General features: G+C 43.9%; 2 protein-coding genes across 3 annotated transcripts; both read right to left on the reverse strand.

Annotated features, from left to right (window-relative positions):
• Positions 1-1,496: 1,496 nt before the first annotated feature.
• LOC118415480 (myosin-7-like) lies at positions 1,497-13,783 on the reverse strand. Of its 2 annotated transcripts, XM_035820135.1 has the most exons (33): positions 13,498-13,783; positions 13,036-13,179; positions 12,461-12,645; positions 12,234-12,330; positions 11,949-12,041; positions 11,546-11,609; positions 11,266-11,367; positions 10,872-11,108; positions 10,434-10,702; positions 10,015-10,185; positions 9,354-9,669; positions 9,150-9,214; positions 8,790-8,995; positions 8,231-8,491; positions 7,819-7,966; positions 7,418-7,525; positions 7,026-7,172; positions 6,613-6,798; positions 6,394-6,480; positions 6,057-6,202; positions 5,789-5,936; positions 5,467-5,592; positions 5,088-5,294; positions 4,746-4,927; positions 4,013-4,623; positions 3,755-3,906; positions 3,546-3,634; positions 3,141-3,342; positions 2,927-3,025; positions 2,531-2,752; positions 2,182-2,352; positions 1,860-2,060; positions 1,497-1,753 (listed from the first exon to the last, which is right to left on the reverse strand). In XM_035820135.1, exons 1-33 carry the CDS (start codon positions 13,699-13,701, stop codon positions 1,628-1,630), a joined length of 5,772 nt encoding a protein of 1,923 aa, XP_035676028.1. In that variant the 5' UTR covers positions 13,702-13,783; the 3' UTR covers positions 1,497-1,627. The 2 variants fall into 2 exon arrangements, with proteins under 2 accessions (XP_035676028.1, XP_035676029.1); XM_035820136.1 differs by lacking the exons at positions 1,497-1,753; positions 1,860-2,060; positions 2,182-2,352 and having other exon boundaries at positions 2,573-2,744.
• A 4,508-nt stretch (positions 13,784-18,291) lies between these two features.
• LOC118416608 (kelch-like protein 3) lies at positions 18,292-19,452 on the reverse strand. Its single transcript, XM_035821755.1, has 2 exons — positions 19,227-19,452; positions 18,292-18,590 (listed from the first exon to the last, which is right to left on the reverse strand). Exons 1-2 carry the CDS (start codon positions 19,435-19,437, stop codon positions 18,319-18,321), a joined length of 483 nt encoding a protein of 160 aa, XP_035677648.1. The 5' UTR covers positions 19,438-19,452; the 3' UTR covers positions 18,292-18,318.
• Between the last annotated feature and the right edge of the window lie 452 nt (positions 19,453-19,904).

A 19,904-nucleotide genomic window follows, 5' to 3' on the forward strand; every position in this document is an offset into this window, starting at 1 on the left:
CAGAAAGACTTGAATCATTTACCGGGGCCGGATTGTGATGACGTTGACAGTGATCTATGTCTAAGGGAATGTCAGCACCAGATGCAAGACTACCTTATGTCGAGTCTGACATAGTTGGTGCCTATTTTAGGAATCTAAGAAAACAATGACAGTCCATGTGCAATGTAACGTATTTACTGCGATCCACTGTGCTCTTCATCTCTGTTTTTGTTGGATTTCTGGTGGTGAATGTCTATGGTTATATTTCATTGTATTGTTCGCACCAGTTGTTGAAATGACGGGTGCTTGCCTCTGGACGTTTGTGAAGTGCCCCTGTGCCGAGCATTCACTACAACTAGCCTATCGTGCACTCTGGGGTGATTGCTCGTACTCGGACATTGATCGAGCAACCTGCCAAACCTCTGCTGCCAAACCTAGCTAACCTTTGAGCATTTACCTCATGGTGACTTGGTAACAACGAGTTTCAATGTACCATTGTTCCAGAAATTTGAACACAGGTTGATGACGCTGGTATGTGAAATATTGACTTTTTGTTTGTGTTGTTCTTAGGTAACTGGTACCCCGGTGCAGCAAGGGTGAGAGAGTATGTGTGCCTACCGATTCCGAGTATGCAGAATGTCATCGGCGCTCGCCGATGGACCACCAAGAGTCGGTATGACCACCAATGTGTTTTTGTACGTTTTTGTACTATGTTTGTATATCAAATTTATCGTCTGACCTTGTCTGTCCTTATCCCAGAGAGTCCCATATATATGTTCATGTTTAGTCCCCGCTTAACAACAAGTCTGGGGTTCTCACACTCAAAACGCACCGTGCAAAACGTCTGGTGATCATGACACTTGATGAGCTAGGCCATTTTGTTAACGGATACACATATTACAGACCGTTTCAATGAGAAAATCCCCAGACTGATTGTTCAACAAGGACTACGGCATGAGAGCCGAGGTATGAGAGCCGAGGTAAAATAACTAGAATATTTTGTTGATACTAGCACGCTTATAGTAGTGTTAGTTAGAAATGCGGCTTGGCTCTGTATCCTTTTCAGTCCATCGTCATTTCTGTATATGGATCCCATACTGTTGCGGCAAGTTCCATCAAACTAGTGTTGTGTATGCAAGTGCTGTTTTTGCATTTGCTGGGCATACTGTGTATGTTCACCCTGTAATGACTGTAACCGAATGTACTTTCCGCTACGGGTGTTCATTCCGTCAACTTTTGTCCCGTTTAGAGTTTGCTGTCTTATGAACTATTAGTTATCTTCACAGAATAGGGCGTGCTTTGATTAGTTTCTGGAATGTATGAGGTACATTCGGAAGATTGTGTTATTCTGCTTTTGACTGACTTGTATGGTCTTTGATTTTTGCTCCAATGTTTGTTTCTGCCAAGTTGCTTACAGGCCTCTATAGTATATGTGATGATCTGTTAACCTCTATGATCTAGAAGTATCTTTTTTCGTTGATCCATTAAGCTTAATATTAGTGACGACAGAGAAGGTAGTAGTGGGATCACATTTTATTGCAGGATTTAGATGAAATTACCAACAGATGAAACGAAAGACAGAGCAGGATAAGGTAATCAGGAGTCTACGATAGCACAAAGTGAATCGATTTCACGGCTGGTTGTCGGTTCACAGTCGGGACTTGGACTTCAGCTTGTTGAGGGAGCTCTCGGCGATCTCGGCACGCTCCAGGTTGTCCTCGTACTCGTGCTGGGTCTTGCGGTACTTGGCCATGTTGGACGATGCCTGCTCCTCCTGTGTCCAGTAAAAAGTGATTTAAAATTATGTCAGGTGAGACGATAGAAAAAGCATTTCGAAAGTTCAGGTCACGAAAATGTGTTGTTTAGAAGGGGATACTTACAGCCTCCTCCACCTGGCGCTTGAAGGTCTTGATCTTCAGCTGCAGCTTCTCGACCAGCTCCTGGATGCGCTCCTGGTTCTTGCGGTCCTCGTCGGCCTGGAAGCTCATCTCCTTGAGACGACGCTCGTTCTTACGCAGCTGCTTCAGGTCCTCCTGGTGCAGGCGGCTGTGGTGGGCAATCTCGTTCTCCAGATCGCGGATCTAGTAGATCACAAAACGAAGACGGTGGGTATTAATCACGTAGGTTATGAGTTTGTACTGATAATCCATCTGCTATTAAAGTAGCAAATGATTAGACAGAGCAGCCATACTCCATGCTTACCCTGTTCTCCTGCTTCTGGATGGCACGCTTGCCTCCCTTGAGTGCGATGGCCTCAGCCTCATCCAGGCGGCGCTGCAGGTCCTTCATGTTGGCGTCCAAGTTTCGCTTCACCTTCTCGGCGTGCTGAGAGTTCTCCTGCTCCACACGCAGATCCTCAGCCATACGGGATGTCTAGTTGTAAAGGGGATCGCTTTAATACAGAACCCTATTAATTGAGACATTTTAACTCCCATGATAATTATCACAAATATATAGAACAAAACGTCCGTTTGTGTTCATTTCGGAATTAATGTTATCGTTTGAATTGTATAAAAGCAAGGTATAGCCGAAGTAGGCAATCTATACATACATCAGCCATGGCTTTCTTAGCCCTCTCCTCTGTACTCTTGTGGTCACTGATGACCTCTTCCAGTTCGGACTGGATCTGCGACAGGTCACCGTCCAGCTTACGCTTGTGTCCAGAAAGGGCTGAGTTCTGTGTGCTCAGCTCACTAAGCCTCTCGTTGGTCTCCACCAGCTGAGATTCAGCGGTCTTACGAGCTCTCTCTGCGTTGTCCAGTGCACTTCGCACCTGAAGTGGAATATGTCAGGCAAAGCGTGGAGATTCTCAGAATGTGGATAGGGATGATTAAGATTTGTAAGGATGATTTTTCTTCCGGTCGTTGTATATTGTAAGAATGCCATATTTTTAGTGTGTTGTTCCTCGTTAAATCTACAACTTACATGTTTCAGTACATGTACCTACCTCATCGCTCTCGCTCACCAGCATCTGGCACTTGCGCTCAGACATGTTGTACTGCTCACGGATCTCATCACGCTGCCGCTGTTCGTCGTCGATGGTAACCTATAGGGATAGGAAGCTATAGTCAATTTCTTTACCTTATTTAGGAGTAACATTCACTGGCAATTTCTTATGTGATACAAAGATCTTTTCCTCATTAACAAAGATGACAAGATACCTGCATTTCCTGGATTTGGGAGTGCAGCTTGGCAATGGTCTTCCTGGCCTCAGCGTTCGACCTGTTGGCGGTCTCCAGCTGAACCTCAACCTCGTTGAGATGGCCTTCCAGGAATTTCTTCGCTCGTTGTGCTTCTCCCTTTTGTTTTGTCTCGATCTCTATAGAGGCCTGCACGCTATCCATGGCACGAGCCTGGTTTTTACTAGAGCATTAAAGATATAAACTGCATCAAACGTCTGGAAAATCGTAATGGTAAAAGTAAATTTACACCTAGCTTAGGACGGGGAGTAACTGTGATAAATGGCTCTACTCAGTAGAGGCTCCTCTATTTTTTACAAAGACAAAGAAATGTGTGCTGGTCTTTTAATCCCCTCTTTTCGATAGTTGACAAATCACCCCACTCACCGCGAACTTTCAAACTCCTCTTCCTTTTCGGCGATTTTCTTCTCGATATCTCCCTTCAGCTGAGCCAGTTCAAGCTGGGTTCTGACAACCTGTGAGAAGAGCCGTCAAAATTAGTGTATTGAATAAGATATTAAAGCATTCCCAAGCATTTGTTTATTTGCTGCATCGCGTACCTGATATATTTCAAGTTCGTTTTGCTACCTACTTACTTTGCCCTGTTCAATCTCAAGAGCGCCCTCAGCCTCGTCCAATGCGTTCTGGAGCTCCTCCTTTTCAACGACCAGGCGCTTCTTGGTCTTCTCTAGTTCGTGGATGTTCTTTGCACTCTCCGATAGTTGGTCGTTCAGGTCGTTGATTTCCTCTGTTGAGAGAAAGATCAATGATTACGTAAACCATACATAGTGAAGGCTGGCGGAAGTGAGCCCGGCCGACAGTATAACAAAATAGTTTTTTGTTCCAATACATACCTTGCAAGACCTTATTCTCCTTCTTCAAGGCATCAAGAGCCTCCACGCCCTCGTCGAAGACATTCTTCAGCTTCAGAAGCTCGGTCTGGTAGGCGCGATGTTCCTTCTGGGATGCTTCCAACTCGGCGCCCAGAGTTTCACACTTCTGCCTCCACTCGGTCATCTGTTTGTCGACCAGACGCTGCTTCTTCTCCAGCTGAGACGCCAATGTGTTGGCCTTTTCCACATCCAGCATCAGGTCCTCCACCTCGCCAGCCAACCTGTTCTTGGTCTTCTCCAGGCTGGCACACTTGGCGTTGGCGGACTCAACCTGTTCCTCGGCGTCTTGCAGACGGGCTGCCAGCTTCTTCTTGGCCTCCTCCAACTCCTCGGTCCTCTGGATGGCGTCGGTCTCGTACTTGGAGCGCCAGGCCGCCACCTCAGAGTTAGCCTTGGCCAGATTGCGCTGAATCTCGGACTTGGCCTCCTGCTCCTCCTCCAGGGACTCACGCAGAGCATCGCAGTCGGACTGAGTAGCACGCAGCTGGTGAGCTAGGCCGTTCTTGCCCTTGGTCTCCTCCTCGAGCTGACGTTTGACTTCCTCCATCTGTTGTGTAAGCATGCTCTTGGTTCTGTACATTGAAAGATAAACATCTGCTTAAATATTTGTCTCTCAAGTCGACAATAACTTTTTCGATAAAATTTATGTTCTCAGCTCCCCCTTCCGCATTTACAATATATACATAATGTGTACCTGCTGAGCTGGTTTGCAATTCCTTCTGCCTCTTCCAGCTGGCGCTGCAGGTCGTTGTTCTCGGCGGTTAAGCGTGTTTTGAGCGATCCCAGTTCTTGTGCAACACGGGCATTCTCCTCCAACCTCGCATTGGCCTCCACGTACTGATCTTCAAGCTGCTTGTTCATTTTCTCAGCTTGGACCTTAAATACAGTAAGTCTTTGGGTTACTTCAAAGCATTTGTATGTATTTTCGAAGTTAAGCATGTGATGACTTTTCAGACTAAGTTTGCGGCACTGCTACGCAGCGAAATGTGAATATTGTTGTAAGACCATTTGCTAGTAGAACGTCAGAATTAATTACCCTCTGCTTGGTGACCTGCTCGACGTTGGAAGCCAGATCATCGACCTCCACCCTGAGGGAGTTCTTCTCCTTCTCCAGCTTGGCCTTGGCCCTCTGCAGATTCTCGACTGACTCAGTCATGTCCGCCACGGTGTCGTTGTGCTTCTTCCTCAAGCTGGCGGTGGCAGCTTCATGGCCAATGGTAGCCTCCTCTAGCTCACGACGAACCTATCATGTGACAGCAGTGCATTGTTAACACAATATATGTATTTCATATAGAGCCCTTGTTCTTCCTTCGTTTCATGCATCTTAAATTGTTAACTATTATTTTGTCGCGATTATCTGTTTTTTACCTCAGTTAATCTATCTTTTGTCAAAAGTTTTGTTTAGATTATGATACCTTCTGAAGCTCAGCCTCGCGCTTCTTGTTCTGCTCAACCTGGGCAGCTGTGGCACCGCTAGATTCTTCCAGCTTCTCACCGATGTCTTCCAACTCACGCGAGAGTTCGGCACGCTGCCTCTCGAGCTGTATTTGTTGATTGATATTTATCAATATACAGCAAACTATAACGACATTTGCGGATTTCTAACTTGGCAACCCGCTTACATTTAGTAATAGAACTGGTCAATTGTCACTAATAATCTTGAAAATGTGGGTCGTCGCATAATAGATTTGCACGCAAATTAGAATGTCGATTCTTTTGATTACTCGTGTATCCTACCTTTGCACGAGCAGCTCTTTCTGTCTCCAGTTCCTCCTCCAGCTCCTCGATCCTGCCCTGCAGCTCCTTAGTCTTCTTCTGCTGCTGAGTTGCCAGGGAAGTCTCGTCCTCAACCTTAGTGTTCAGGGCGTTGATCTCGAACTCCTTCCTGTACGGGCCATAACGAATCGATGTGTTATCTGCTGTCTCTAAACCATTGGTAAGATGTGCCTATTGCCTAATGTGTTTTCCACAGCGAAGAAACCCCAAGCAACATCAATCCACTCACTTCTTGTACTTTTCCTCCAGCTCTACCTTGTAACGCTCAAGTTCAATCACCAGATCCTGAGCGTTCTTCAGGTCGTTCTCCAGCTTCCTCTTGACGCGGTCAACATCCGCACGGATCTTCTTGTCGTGCTCCAGGTTGTCCTCAAGCTAAAGTAAAGGGCGTAAATTTCAGCATTTCCGGAAGGTAGAACTAAATATCAAATGACGTCAATATGTTGAAGATGAGATTTTTTAGCTTTTAACAAATTTATTTCGATGTATTTACTCTGAGATGACCCAATACTTAAAACGTAGGTTGACATTATCCCAGCATGGAGTGAATATAATGCGTATCTTACGTCATCCAAGGTCTGCTCCAGCTTGACTTTGAGCTTGGTGAGGTTCTGGGTCTTGTCTTCCTCGGACTGGAGGTCATCCAGGGTTTGCTGAAATGTACCAGATAGATGTAAGTGAGCTGATTACCCAACATTATGTCTCGAGTCTACAAATATTTGAAATCCGAAAGGATTCTTGAAATGGGAAGCGATGTAAGAGCAAAAAAAAGGGGGGGAGCCTACCGCATTGAGCTCCTCCAGCTTCTTCTTCTCGCGGCCGAGCTTGCCGATCAGCTCGTCGTTCACGGCCACCTCCTCAGTCATGGCGCGCAGTTTGTCCTCCACCTCCTGTTTGTCCTTCTCCCTCTTACTTAGTTTGAGCGAGATGGATTCAATTTCCTTTTTCATCTCGTCGCATTCCTGCTCCGCCTGTGTAAATAAAAGAAATGGTCAATGTTGGAAAATGATTGGCAATGCCTGATTTCGAAAACAGTATTAAACTTTTTTTTTATCTACGAGAGCCAATGTGTTCTTTTGAAACTGATGAACTAAATTTAGCTCCTAAGATATGATTGTAAAGATTATGAAATGGGACTGTGTTTGACGGTGCATATGAGAACTGGTTTAGGTGGACTCATGGTATGCTTGTGATGTACCTTCATCTTCTTGGACTCCATCTGCCTGTTCTGGTCGGACACATCCTCCACGCGCTCCTCGATTTCCTGCAGCTGGGCGTCCAGTTCTGCCTTCTCCTTCAGCAGGGAGTTCACGCGCTCCTCGCCGTTCAGCATGATGTCTCTCTCCTATGGAAGTAAAAACGTCATTAACGTCAGTATATGATAGTAGTTTCAACATATGGTTCATCTATACAGGCTACATATTGTTGTAATCAGCGATGTTTAATCATCCTTTGTGGGAATGTGTCATATAGTTTAACAACATGCCAATGTGAATGAAGTTGAAGCACACAATCGAAATCCAACAGTCATGTCTCGTTTTCAATATCACCATAGCGTATGTACTATAAAGAGAAATACAGGAATCTTACGTTAAACAACAACTCATTGATCTTGTCCTTGGCAGCCATGACGTCGTTGTACCTTGCTTGCAACTCAGCCCGATCCTTGGTAACCTTCGCATAGTGTTTTTCCATTTGCTAAAGAAATATGACAAAATTCGTTTATTCTTGGGCCCAGAATAGTGACAACACCCTCTGTCTCTAACAACGTTACAAGGTTGCACGCTAAATGGTAGTAAAATCCAGGTCAACAGGTCTAACCAGTGAGATGAATATGGTAGTCCTACTGTCGTTGACAGTACAACATGTAGAATCAGTTACCATTCTATCTACGAATGAATGTTTTCACTCCATTGCTACCTACATTCGAGAATTGGTTTGTGAAAGGCCTTTGTTTCTTGTTCAATATAGTATAGAACCAAGAAACGTACCGCGAATTTTATCTTGGTTTCCTTTAGCAGTTCCTCTGCCATGCCTCCAGTCAGCTTAGGCTGCAGCGCCTGGTACATCTTGATCCACCAGTCGTTGCGCAGCCTGAACCATGCGCGGATGTTGCGCTGCAGTGTGCCGACAGCAGCTCTACAATGGAATGAATAACATCATAGTTGAATTCGCTGATAGGGACCGGTCTGGTACATAGTTTATGTTTGTTAAAGGAGTGGTGGTTGGCGAGTACAAATCAGTGTTCCATTACTGTTCTTTCTCTTGAGATAAACATCTTCACAAGAGAAAAGAAAAGACCACATCTAAATCTCTTTCAGTGACAAACTAGTTGACATTGAGGAATACGGTAACAAGTCACTGAAAGACTCTTATTTCCTTTTAAAAACGGAATCTTCTCACCTTGAGCCCCACAGCTTCAAGTACTTCTTTCGCTGGAGCTTTCCAAATGCGCGAGACGTGATCATTGTCCAAATTTCGTTGACCTTCTCCTCGCGGATCTCCTCAAGGATAGCCAGGGTGCCGGCCTTGAAGAACACCTTGTTGAGACCACAGGAATACCTGGCCTTGTCCAGCTTGATCTTATCAAGGATCAGCTGGCAGGCGTCTTTCCCCTCCAAGAATTCGTTAGGGTCGAACAAATCAGCGGCCAGGATCTTGTACCTGAATATACATAGTTTGCAAAGTTAGGATTTTAACTCGGCTGTTTTAATCTGATTGTGAAAGGGAAACTCAAACATGTCCAGCAAATTTCATTTTGTTACACCATAGTACAACTACAACTGAAAAAATACTAAATAAATTATAGATACCTATTATAAATTCCTCTTTGTAAAAACATAGTCCAAAACTGTCGAATTCGTAATGCCTGATTAAAACCTGATGAGACCGACATTGTTTTTGTTACATTTTCTGAAGGGCATACGTATTACACTGAAAAGTACAGGAGCCTTGGTCGCACCTGTCGAAGAAGTCGGCATAGATGCTCCTGTTGGGGAATCCCTTCTGGCAGATACGGATACCCTCAAGTACACCGTTGCAAGTCAGCTGGTTGAAGACCAGAGGCCCGTCGATGATACCACCAGTCTTGATTTCGTTGGGGATCAGGCAACGCACAAAGCTGGGGTAAGTGGCGTGGAGGTTGGCCATCAATGAAGCCAGTTGCTCCTATCAGGGAAACGTATAAAACACATTTTAATGTACCTGTAGTGACCAACGTTACTGGCGACATCAAAGGGATATTTCAATTGTCTGTCGCAGTTCGAGCAATTTGGCGTGTCCTTAATGTACTCTTCTGTCCGCAGGACTACCTACTACTTACCCTGTGGACACTGGTCACAGTCTGCATGGAGCCACTCTTCTTCCTCTTGCCACCGCTCTTGTCAGCTGCAAGTGTATGTTATGAAGCATTGATAAACCAACAGGAGTAAATACACATGTACGATCTTCAATATGTATTGTCGTGTCCAAATAAAGTCAATAACGTGTTCTGGAGATCTATGTATTTTATATGATAATGACTGACCAGCCTGCTCTTCTGCTGTCTGGTAGTCTGCCCAAATGAAAGGCATAAGCGGGTTCTTGCTGCCCTTCAGGGTGATGACAGCGCTCTCGTTCACGGGGTCCTTGTTCTTGTCCAGCCAGCCGTTGATGTTGTAAGCCACAGGTCCGGCGTAGTGACCCAGCTCAAAGTGAGCCTCGTACTTCTTCTTGCCTGGCTTGGGCTTGCCGTACTTGGGGTTCTTGCCCAGATGAGTGCCATTCAACTTCTCAATGTGGGTCTTATCATTAGCCTTAGGCATGATGCACTGTTCCTCTAAGATGGGTAGCAGGCCGTTTTTCTGTAAAAGTTATATCATTGTATTTGGTCATACAGTGATTGTCTTTGCATACTGCAATTTTGATAGCATTTTAAACTGTTTGCCCACTCTTCCGTCCCAAATCGAGGAGGATCTATCACAACAAGATAATTCCTTTATTGATATTCCACATGCATTTAATGACACAGAGGCTCTATGTTTGAAAGTCTCTCTTAGGTATCGACATAATGATCGGTGCCGTAGTTTTGATTTCAAGATCTAGCCATGCACGACGTTCCTTAGAACTTGAGAGAAATTAGGCCAAATATCTTCCGTATCTCGAAGGCATTGTTGTTCAGTACTGTTGAAATAAAGCAACGTTCTAACCTTTTCAATCAGCTCCAAGCAGGCTGCCAAGTCCATACCGAAGTCCACGAAGGTCCACTCGATCTGTTCGGCCTTGTACTCCTCCTGCTCTTGTACGAACATGTGGTGGTTGAAGAACTGCTGCAGCTTCTCGTTGGTGTAGTTGATACACAACTGATCCAAACTGTTCAGCTAAAGAACATGACAACACAGAATTTTAATTTTTCACATTAACAGCTATGTGTAGTAATCTAGACAGGCATTCATAGGTCTGTAGTCACATTTTCGCAACTCTAGAAACCCTAAAGCACCTTCAGGATCTTGTTGATGTTGATGTGTGGAGAGATGTGTTTGACCCATGCTGCAGAAATCAATAAATGCAATTACAATGTACAACATTACAAGGGCGTATCCAGCTTGGTGAAAACGCTGTTCCTCACCTCAAAGATCTCAAAGCCAGCAATGTCCAACACACCAATGAAGAAGGCTCTCTCGTGCTCAGTAGCCAGGGTCACGTTACATACGTCGATCAGGTACTTGAAGATCTTGCCATAGATGCCCTTGGCCAAACCACTGGTGGAGTTGGAACACTGTTGAGCGGTCTGGCCCTTGGTCACAAACTCGTTGCCGACCTTGACACGTGGCTTCAAGATGTTGTTCAAAAGTTGCATGCCATCGACGCCAAACAGACGGCCTGCTTTCTCCGCAGCTGTAATGGGATAGTTGATAAAACACTTGATTCCGTGATTGGACTACAGTACAAAATGGTGTAGATGCTTTGATTTACCAAAAATGACATACATGAAAAAAATACAGCAGTGGGACAGTATTTTGCGTTTCTGGATGTGAACGATCACAAAAGTAGATTGTATACTTACGTGCAGGATCGTCGCAGTCTCCCTGCTCTTTCTTGTCCACGTATTTCAGATTTCCCATATGCAGGATGCCGGCACAGAAGTCGTACACACTGGACTTTTCCTCATTCTTAAAGCCCAGGATGTCGAAACCCTCGTCCGTAAGACGCATCTCCTCCTGGTCGTCCATACCGGCCACGGTGTACACACCCTCCTTCACGAAGTGGTACACTGAGGGGTCCGTGCCAGTCATGATACGCTCTGAAGACATGTGTAAAATCTGTTTTAGTGGTTTTGATAACGTATTTATTTTGTTAAAAAAGAAGATATCACTATCCGTCGTCAGTAGTTCTATTGACCATTTTAGGCTTTCTCATTTACTGTATTTCTATTCTCCAGGATGTCAACAGATACTTACCCGTGACAGCCGGGATGCCGTTGGACATGATGAGGAAGAAGATGTGGTAACCACGCTCCATGCCAGGCAGCTGGTCCACAACACGGGACTTCTCCAGCAGGTCTGTTATAAGAAGACGTCATGCTGTGAGTGTCAGTTTAACCTTACAAATAGTATTATTTCAGAGTTAACTAGTGTGATATTTACATGAACGTTTTGTTTTACAAGAGACGTCTTGTTAGAAGTATCAATTTTCGCGTTCAATTCTGATTTAATTGTTCTGTGGAGAAACTAGACTTACAGCTCTCGATGTCAGCTCCGGACAGCTTGCCAATTTTGGTGAAGTGGATACGGATGAATTTACCCTGTAGGCAAGGCATTGTAAAAAAAAACAGTTGACCAGATATGCAAGGAATCTAACCATATGAAAGGAACACTTGGTAGGGGACTATGAGAAATAAATACAATTAAAACTATCTGTATTTTTTCGCAGAACCTCCTTTGTTTACTAGCCACAAAAATACAAACGTTAGAACAATCGTCGAATACAAGGGACATCGGTGCACGGGAGTACTTACGAATCGGGAGCAAATTGAAATTAATGCAAATTGAAACCATACTTTGTCGCAGAACCTCCGTCGTTTACAGCACAAATGCAAACAACAATTGTCGAATGCAAGAAATCGGTGCACGGAAGTACTTACGAATCGGGAGGAGTTGTTGTTCCTCACAGTCTTGGCGTTACCGAAAGCCTCCAGTACAGGGTTAGTCTGCACGATCTGCTCCTCTAGACCGATCTGGCAGCAAAAGAAATGAATTTGGTAAAGATGAGTGTTGACAAATATGCAGAGAAGTATAAAAGGAGGGTGAAAGCGGCCATGAATAAATAAGATGATCAGTCTTTAGTTAGATTATAGTTATTGGGATATGCATATTATTTGTTTACAGATACTGTGACGTGTGTAGCGAATTTGACGGAAACGTTTTACCTTCCTCTCCTGGCCACCACCGGGAGTTCCAGCAACCATGGCCAGGTACGCAATAACCTTCTTCGTGTTCTCAGTCTTCCCGGCACCAGACTCGCCACTGGAGTAAATGCAAGATTTTGTAGAAACGTTAGATAACGTCAAAAAGTTTTGAAGTTGCGCTTCAGATGGAAACGGATTTAAACGAAGCTTTTGAAACCATTAATGTATAAAGTATGAAAAATCCTTACGTGATGAGGCAGGATTGGCACTGGCGCTCTGACACCATGTTCTGGTAGGCATTGTCCACCACGCAGAAGAGATGGGGCGGCACCTCCGTACGCCTCTTGCCGCGGTACGTGTCGACCACGTTTGCGGTGTAGATGGGCAGGAGCTTGAAGGGGTTGATCACGACGCAGAACAGGCCGGAGTAGGTCTGTAAAATCATTCATAGCTCAAGATCTTGTCTCTTTATTAGCTACTAGTTCATGACCGTAGTAAACCGAATCATCCGAAACATCATCAGCATCATATGTCGGCACGGGGGGTGGGGGTGGGGGGGTAAGTCCATGCACCACTGTAGCACATGCTAGTCTGTCTGCTAGAGCATCATTCTTACTCTACACCTATCTTTGACTTTCAGCAGATAGGACATTGCATTGGTTCTAATGGGTCTTGAACCCATACAGGTACCAAAGGCGAAACATCATTAAGGACAATACTGTTTTTGTTTTTTCTCAATAAAAGAAATATTTGCTTATCACTGTACATATCGTAAACACATTACTTGGATGTAGATCACTTAAAAGAAAAAGAGGATACTTACGTAGATGAGAGTGTTCTCATAACGCTCCCTCAGGTTCCCCAGCACAGCGGCCTCGTGCAGGAAGGTCATGTTCACCATGTCATCTGCGCAGGCAAACTTGGACGGGTTCTGCGGTAGCAGCTTGGACTTCTTGACGACGACAGTCTGGTGGCAAAGAAACATTGTGGGTTTTTAAACAAGACATATACATGTTAAATTGTTAAGGAATCGTTGTTTTACATTCGAAACACTTGAATAACGGTTTGAAACAGAAACAGTTCAACACACACCGGCTCAGTTTCTCACTATTTTTAACCCGGAAAATCCACGTCTATTCTATTCTCCTACGGTCTTATCCTAGCCCCATGACCACCAGGTTGTTGGGCGGACTCTATTTTGCGGCAATGAAGGTAGAGAGCATTCGTCAGGTTTTTCTTTCCTTGAATATGCAGCGTGAATCGGTTGTTGTTGATACAAACTTACCGCTCCTCCAGCAGCCACGCAGGTGACGTCATCACCTTTCTCGCTCTTGACTTCGACCTTGACAAAGATCTCCTTTTTATCAGGAGCCCAGAAGTTCTTCTTGGGATCGTAGGGAGCCGTCTTCAGCTTTCGCATCTCATCTGGTTTCCCCGCGAGGAACCATTCGGACGGCTGGTCCATGAGTGAGGGACCGTAGGCAGGCATGGTGGCTCTTTGGTTGGAGGCTCACACCAAGGTGAAAGTAGAGAGAGACCTGCAGCTAGAAAAAAAGATAAAAATCCTTAGAGCACTGAGAGACATTTTCGTAGTGAAGTTGATGCCAACCAATCCCATCTCTGGTTCGATTCTACCGGCATTCATTATGAAATTTGAATAGCTGACTTCTGTAGTTGTAATGCTTTGGGGGATGATACGACATTGATGTTCATCCTAGCCGTAGATTCCTCCACAAGCCTAACAGATTAGGTTAGGTTAGCTAAACTAAAGGCTATCGATGTCTACATGTATGAACGACTTGTCAGCAGCATATCAAAACCTCAGTCCCACATCATCACAGTATAGTTCAAATTTATGGCGACAAGAAGATGAAATCCTCTTGACATTTTGACTCGTATATATACTCTTACCACAAGTATGGTTCACTGATAGGTATACTGCAAAAAACGTTTACGGATTTCAATCCAAAACTCTTTTTTTTTAAGCCAGATATTGTCCTACAGTACACAGCTGCACATTATGACACTCAATGACTCACTCACCTTCACTTCAACGGGCAAAGCTGTGAATATACAGTTGCTTATAGGGACCTTATATAAGCGATCGCTTAGGCATAATTATTCCGAAAAAGGCATGATGTATAGATAGAAAAACTATTTGAAGATATCTGTTGGTCAGACATTTGGTACGACATTGGGCTATTGGTTGATTCTTAATGTTGCGGTCAAAGTTAACGTATAACATAATGGAAGTGAACTTGACTCTCCGCAGCTGTTAAGGCAGTATGGCACTTTTGGCAATTTCAGCAGCTAATAATACTGATAGAGAAACAGTAATGGCATATTTCACATTGTTTGGTATATGCATTACCAGAACTAGGGTATATTTGTTACTGAGGGTGCCTCCCAGCAGGTGAAGAGGGTAAAATGGGTCAAATGACAATATCTAATAGCTGGTGCTCGTCCAACAAAAACAATATCACTCTGGACTGCATTTTCCGCAATGTGTGATATATCTCTATAGTTATTAGGGAGAGGTAGGTGAATGTCAGTTGTTTAATGTTATATGGTGACATGATGTTAGCTTTTAGTTACAGTGTATCATTTCAGGCGTTAGCACTTCAGTACTAACGTTAGACTGTGTAGCTGTAGTTAAAGTGTAAGAAACATACGTGTACGGCATACAACATACACGTGATGTGCTAAATATGGCTTGTCAAGCAACTAAGCGTTATTCTATTATTTTGGTTGTAACCCAATACAAGTAATGTTGTTTACTTTGTTACTTCGACAGAGAAGAAAGTCTCTTCCAATCCATTCGTGTTTCAAACATTGTGTTGCAGATAGTACAAGGATAGAATAAGCATATCTCCCCGTCAAGTGCTCTTACATTATAAATCTATATTCAACATTCTTTCTTTTCATCTTCATTAATATTTAATTTTGCAAAGGAAGTATGGGGAACTGGATTTCTACCATGGTTCTGCTTAAAGGAACTAAGAATTAGCAATGATGGAAGGAACCCAGAAAATCTAAGCTTTGAATGAGCGTCTTTACCATTCACAATGTCTTATTTTAGGAAATATTCGTGTTATGTCAGTAATGGCAACGGTATGTAAATATAGTGTGTAAACCTTTGGAGCAATAGTGTTGTTCATGAGTACAATCTTATAGCTTTTGCCCATCCGTATGCTAAACGGTGTCTCGTTAAGCCTTCAGTAAGCTTTGAATTCAAATCATTCATTTGGACTGTGATAAACTTAAAGACGAGTGATGTTCACACTGTGGAATTCAATACATTTGGGGCTGGTAGATAAAGACCGTGTCATGGACATGTGATACCCCGCCCACCTGCTATTGGGTGGTCTTGTCAAAGTCAGTGGTGACTCTGGCAAAATTTTTCTGGATCTAGTTTAAAGGATGTTGTAGGCCCTTTTACTTACTACGTGCGTAATCTGTTCATGGACATTCAGCATGCTCTAAATCAATTTTATTTACGAAAGCGACTGAGCGAACAAATGTATGCCCTTAGTAGCTATAGCTCTTCCCGCGTCCGCTCAAACTACGATGTTACACGATTAGATGGAGATGTAGCAGATGTTGAAAAGACTTCGTCGTTAAAACCTCCACTTTTTAGATAATTCATTAACAGAGCATCTTCGCCAATCTTTGCCATTTGTCGTGATGTTTGATGTAAATGTTCAATGCTTTTACGTGGTTCTTTTCAGACGTACAGTGTCCAGTAGTCATTGCCGTTACCAGTCACATAAATTTATTTTACGAACCACCATGGTTGTGGGCTGCCGTCGGCTACCTTCCTTAAACGGTATAAGGACACTTTTGTTTCAATGAAAGACCAAACCGGCAGGTTTGCGTGGCGATCATGTTTAGCGTTTCCCAAGATGAGGTTTATGCTTTTAAGCAACACACTCACATTTTCAAGTTTGATTGTGAGTGATAACAATTGTTGTTTTATGAAACCGAGCTTTAACAGCTGTCTTTTGTTTGCTACATCGATCAGCTTCGCTTCTATGCTGATATTTTACTATTAAAATTTCTGTATAAATACTGTAGTTCAATTGGTGTTTAGCATTAATTGTTGCAGCAGCCCTGGTCCCTCGTCTATCGAGCTGGTCTATGTCACAAGGTCGGCCTTGTCTATGTCACCATTCATCCTTACAGCGTTGACCCTCCACGTGAATGTGAAAAATGCCGAAGGCCTCGCTGAAGCCAGCATTCCTGTCGCTAAATATACCAGGCAGTAAAATGCGGAATATTGAGGGGGAAGGCAAGATCACTGAATGGGATTTATTGACGCGTCGGTCATGCTCAGGATGTTGTTGTGGTAATGCTTCCTTCTTTTTCTATCCAAGAAGTGTCTGTTAACGACATATGAAATGCCTTGTGTATCCATGTGGGTTTTGTTGGTACAAACCATATAAAGGAAAGGACCAAAGGTAACAGCAAAATCGCTTTAAGTCGGCCTTTTTGTAGTTGAGAAACATAGTTGCAGCTACGGGCCAATCTAAGATGTGTGAAATGTATATAGAGCAGTGATGATACGACATGCAAGATATACCAATTATTGAAATAGAGCATCATTTAATTCTTTTCGGTTATACAATGTAAAATGCCCGTTGCTTTCAATGCATTTGAGCACAATCTATCCTTCCCCTCTGTGATCATATTTCAGATGAAATCTGCATTGTCATGATAGGATTTATTCTAACGACCCTTTAATTCTTTAAGCAACATATATCTGTATGGCCAGATGATGCTGCGGTCGTCTATTATGTGGTTTATTTTCAATATAAGATGCATTCAAGAGAACATGACTGTACTGATTCCGTCAGCTCAATGGTAGACACTGTTGGCGCCGGATGCCACTCTCGGTATGCTGCCTATGCGGAAAGTATTGGCATGCCCTCCTGTCTAAACAGTTGGCACTGCACAGCATCTTACCAATCACCAGGCAACAATATCTGATCGAGCCAATGGTTTCTCAAACTATCAGGCAAGGTAAGTGCCTCGCCGCAATATTTCACTTCGCAAACCTGTTTTTGTCACTTTTCAATTCTATGGATATAGGACGAAACATCTAACATTAGTAGATGGGTAGGGCGCGTTGTGTAAAGACCTGGTCACAATTGCCGTACATTCGACGCACGGTCGCAAACTGGGGCATTCTTGGAACAGTGTTACAGTTGGCGTACAAATGTCAGCTTCCCCGTTACCACAAAGTTCTTCATTCATTCATTGTTATATCAGAACCCTGTTGGTGGGCGATTGGTTTTGTCATAAGCTGCTTTAAATTCGCACGACACCCTTAAACCACGCTTAAACCATGCCTTTGGAGAAAAGGAATCAGTTTGTGGGACAGAACGTTGTGTGTTCATACACTGGATTCCTGCCATCTCGTCCTTTCCAAAGGGTGAGTTTCAAAGCACTTTCGTCTATCCTTCTTCCTACTAATGCTACTTCGATGGAGCCGTTCATCGCATTGTCTGGTAACCAATTATCTAGTGTCAGTTGTGTACTTCGGACAAACGTCTAGTTGTGGTGATATCCTTATGGTAGAGGTCTAGCTGTAGTTATAAACGTGTGGTAAACATCTAAGTGTGGTTGTATCCTTCTGGTAGACATCTAGCTGTAGTTATATCCTTGTGCTAGACATCTAGCAGTAAGTAAGTCTAGCAGTAGTTGTATCATTACATGCACAATCCATTGGCGTTCTATCCTTAAGCGCACAGTGCCGGTCGCACCCATCTGGTAACTGCCCAGTGCCGGTTCGTAGCCGGCTGTGGAGACCGCCTCATGTACCTCCACACCACGGGGAGCTGGGGCTTTCCTGTGGGTGTTTTAGACCAGCACTGTGTGCTTTGTTTTACTACCTCATGCGTTTTTCACTGTCTTTTTCTAATTTATTAATCTTGTACGTAGGGTTTCCAAAAAAGAGAGCCCTGAGAACAAATAAAGGACAATGAGAAATGGAGTGCGAGATATAAGGATTATAGATTCAGTGAACCGCGGTGAAGACATGGCAATATGTGCGACAAAAAGACCAGTTGGACATGGTGTCAAAAAAAAAACTAATAAACAAGAAACTTTATTCGATAGCGGACGATTCACTGGCAGAATAGTCAGTAGCTGACCATGAGTCTTCTGAGGACGGAGGTATTATTGTTTGTCGGAGTTCGAGAATCTTAACGTCCTTCCGGATGGGTACCGTCAGCGAGCAGCAGCCGAACCCGCTCGCAGGCGCCATGAGACCGGCAACATCTGTCACCCAGGACCGCCTCTCCAGGTCCAAACACTCCACACTGCGTAACATCCTTCTGTCTCGAGTAGATCTGCCGCCGATGATGAATAACCTCGGCTCTGTAGCGGAAAGTGAAATATTGCAAATTAGTAACACCGGTACCATCCTAGTGATAGATTCACTTGACTGAACGTTGTATCGTTGATACCCTCAGGCCCTGAATTGTAAAGTTTCCGTCCCTTAGCTATAATCTCCAAGCAGATCTTGCGTGGCATAAGATACTATTAGTATCATAAGCTGGGGAAGAAGTTTAGCCGGCAGAGGAGTTAATTTGCCACGCGGTGGAATAAAACTCCTCTGCCTGCTAAACTCCTTCCCCAGCTTATGTTACGTTCTTAAACCACCGTAAGATCTGCTTGGAGATTACCTTAACCATGCTTTGGCTATTAGAGATACAAAAAGCATCTGCGAATTTGTGCAATAGTACACCGCATGCGCATGTGATGGAAGATAAGTCGACCTCGTTAGGAACCTTCGGAATTAGCAACGCTGCAACTAGGTGACGTTACGTATTGCAGGTATATATTATAGCGCTATTTGTTGACTTGAAATGGTGAGGTTTTGGAGGATTTACTTGGAGGATTCGCTTGAAGGATAGCGTCTGACGATCGTCTGACGATGCTGCCATGAAAACTTTATTGGATGATTGGATGCTTTTATGTATTCAAATATCTCTAGTAGTTGTATAAACTTACCCAGAGTGACAACTCCCATGTCGTGTCTTGGGACGCTGAGGTCGGCCACGTGTTCCCAGAGATCATTACCGTCGTCGAGAATGTCGATTGCAGATATGCTTCTGCCCTTGTCGTCAACGCCACCTACCAGATACAAGCGGCCTTGCACCACAGACATTGCCGCATGGGAGCGGGGTACGCGAAGTGGAGGTAGCTGTTCCCATCTGTACATAGGAAAAGAACGTTAAACTTTGCTTTCAGTCATTATATGTAATGTTTTCAAGCTGCTGTACATCTCTTTAGTAAGTTCCAACTTTTCCTATCGGGGTTGATTAAGGCGCTTAATTAACTTTCTGCTGCAAACGTTGCATACCAAAAACGGCACCGCGTTGAAATAAGTAATGCCCAAACAGTAGTTAAGGATCCGGCTCAGCCTCAGTGTTTTTGCAACACTTTCTAGCAGTGTACTAGCTCCTAGGTGTCCCGTATTAGATGTGCTAATTTACACTTAAGATACTGGGACTGATCCGGGTCCTTACATCTGCTTGGAGATTACCCTCGCCGAAGAAAAGGAAGCGCCAGAGACACGAAGACGGATTATCCTTCCTTTAGAAGTTCACAACGATTCGAAGTAGGCATAGGCGGCGAAATACATTGTTGGTAGTATGACGTTAGACGTTAACAGAACAGGATATTGTT

Source organism: Branchiostoma floridae, chromosome 5, assembly GCF_000003815.2.
Source record: "Branchiostoma floridae strain S238N-H82 chromosome 5, Bfl_VNyyK, whole genome shotgun sequence".
NCBI lineage: Eukaryota > Metazoa > Chordata > Leptocardii > Amphioxiformes > Branchiostomatidae > Branchiostoma > Branchiostoma floridae.

Bases quoted from the DNA above. Each gene is read 5' to 3' on its own strand.
- LOC118415480 (XM_035820135.1), bottom strand. From the start codon at position 13,701: ATGCCTGCCTACGGTCCCTCACTCATGGACCAGCCGTCCGAATGGTTC. The intron at 7,526-7,818 runs GTACGTTTCTTG...ATATTTCTTTAG, and splicing joins AAACCAAGATAAAATTCGCG to CAAATGGAAAAACACTATGC. The intron at 5,295-5,466 runs GTATCATAATCT...GTCACATGATAG, and splicing joins GCGAGGCTGAGCTTCAGAAG to GTTCGTCGTGAGCTAGAGGA.
- LOC118416608 (XM_035821755.1), bottom strand. From the start codon at position 19,437: ATGTACAGATGGGAACAGCTACCTCCACTTCGCGTACCCCGCTCCCAT. The intron at 18,591-19,226 runs GTAAGTTTATAC...TTTCCGCTACAG, and splicing joins CATGGGAGTTGTCACTCTGG to AGCCGAGGTTATTCATCATC.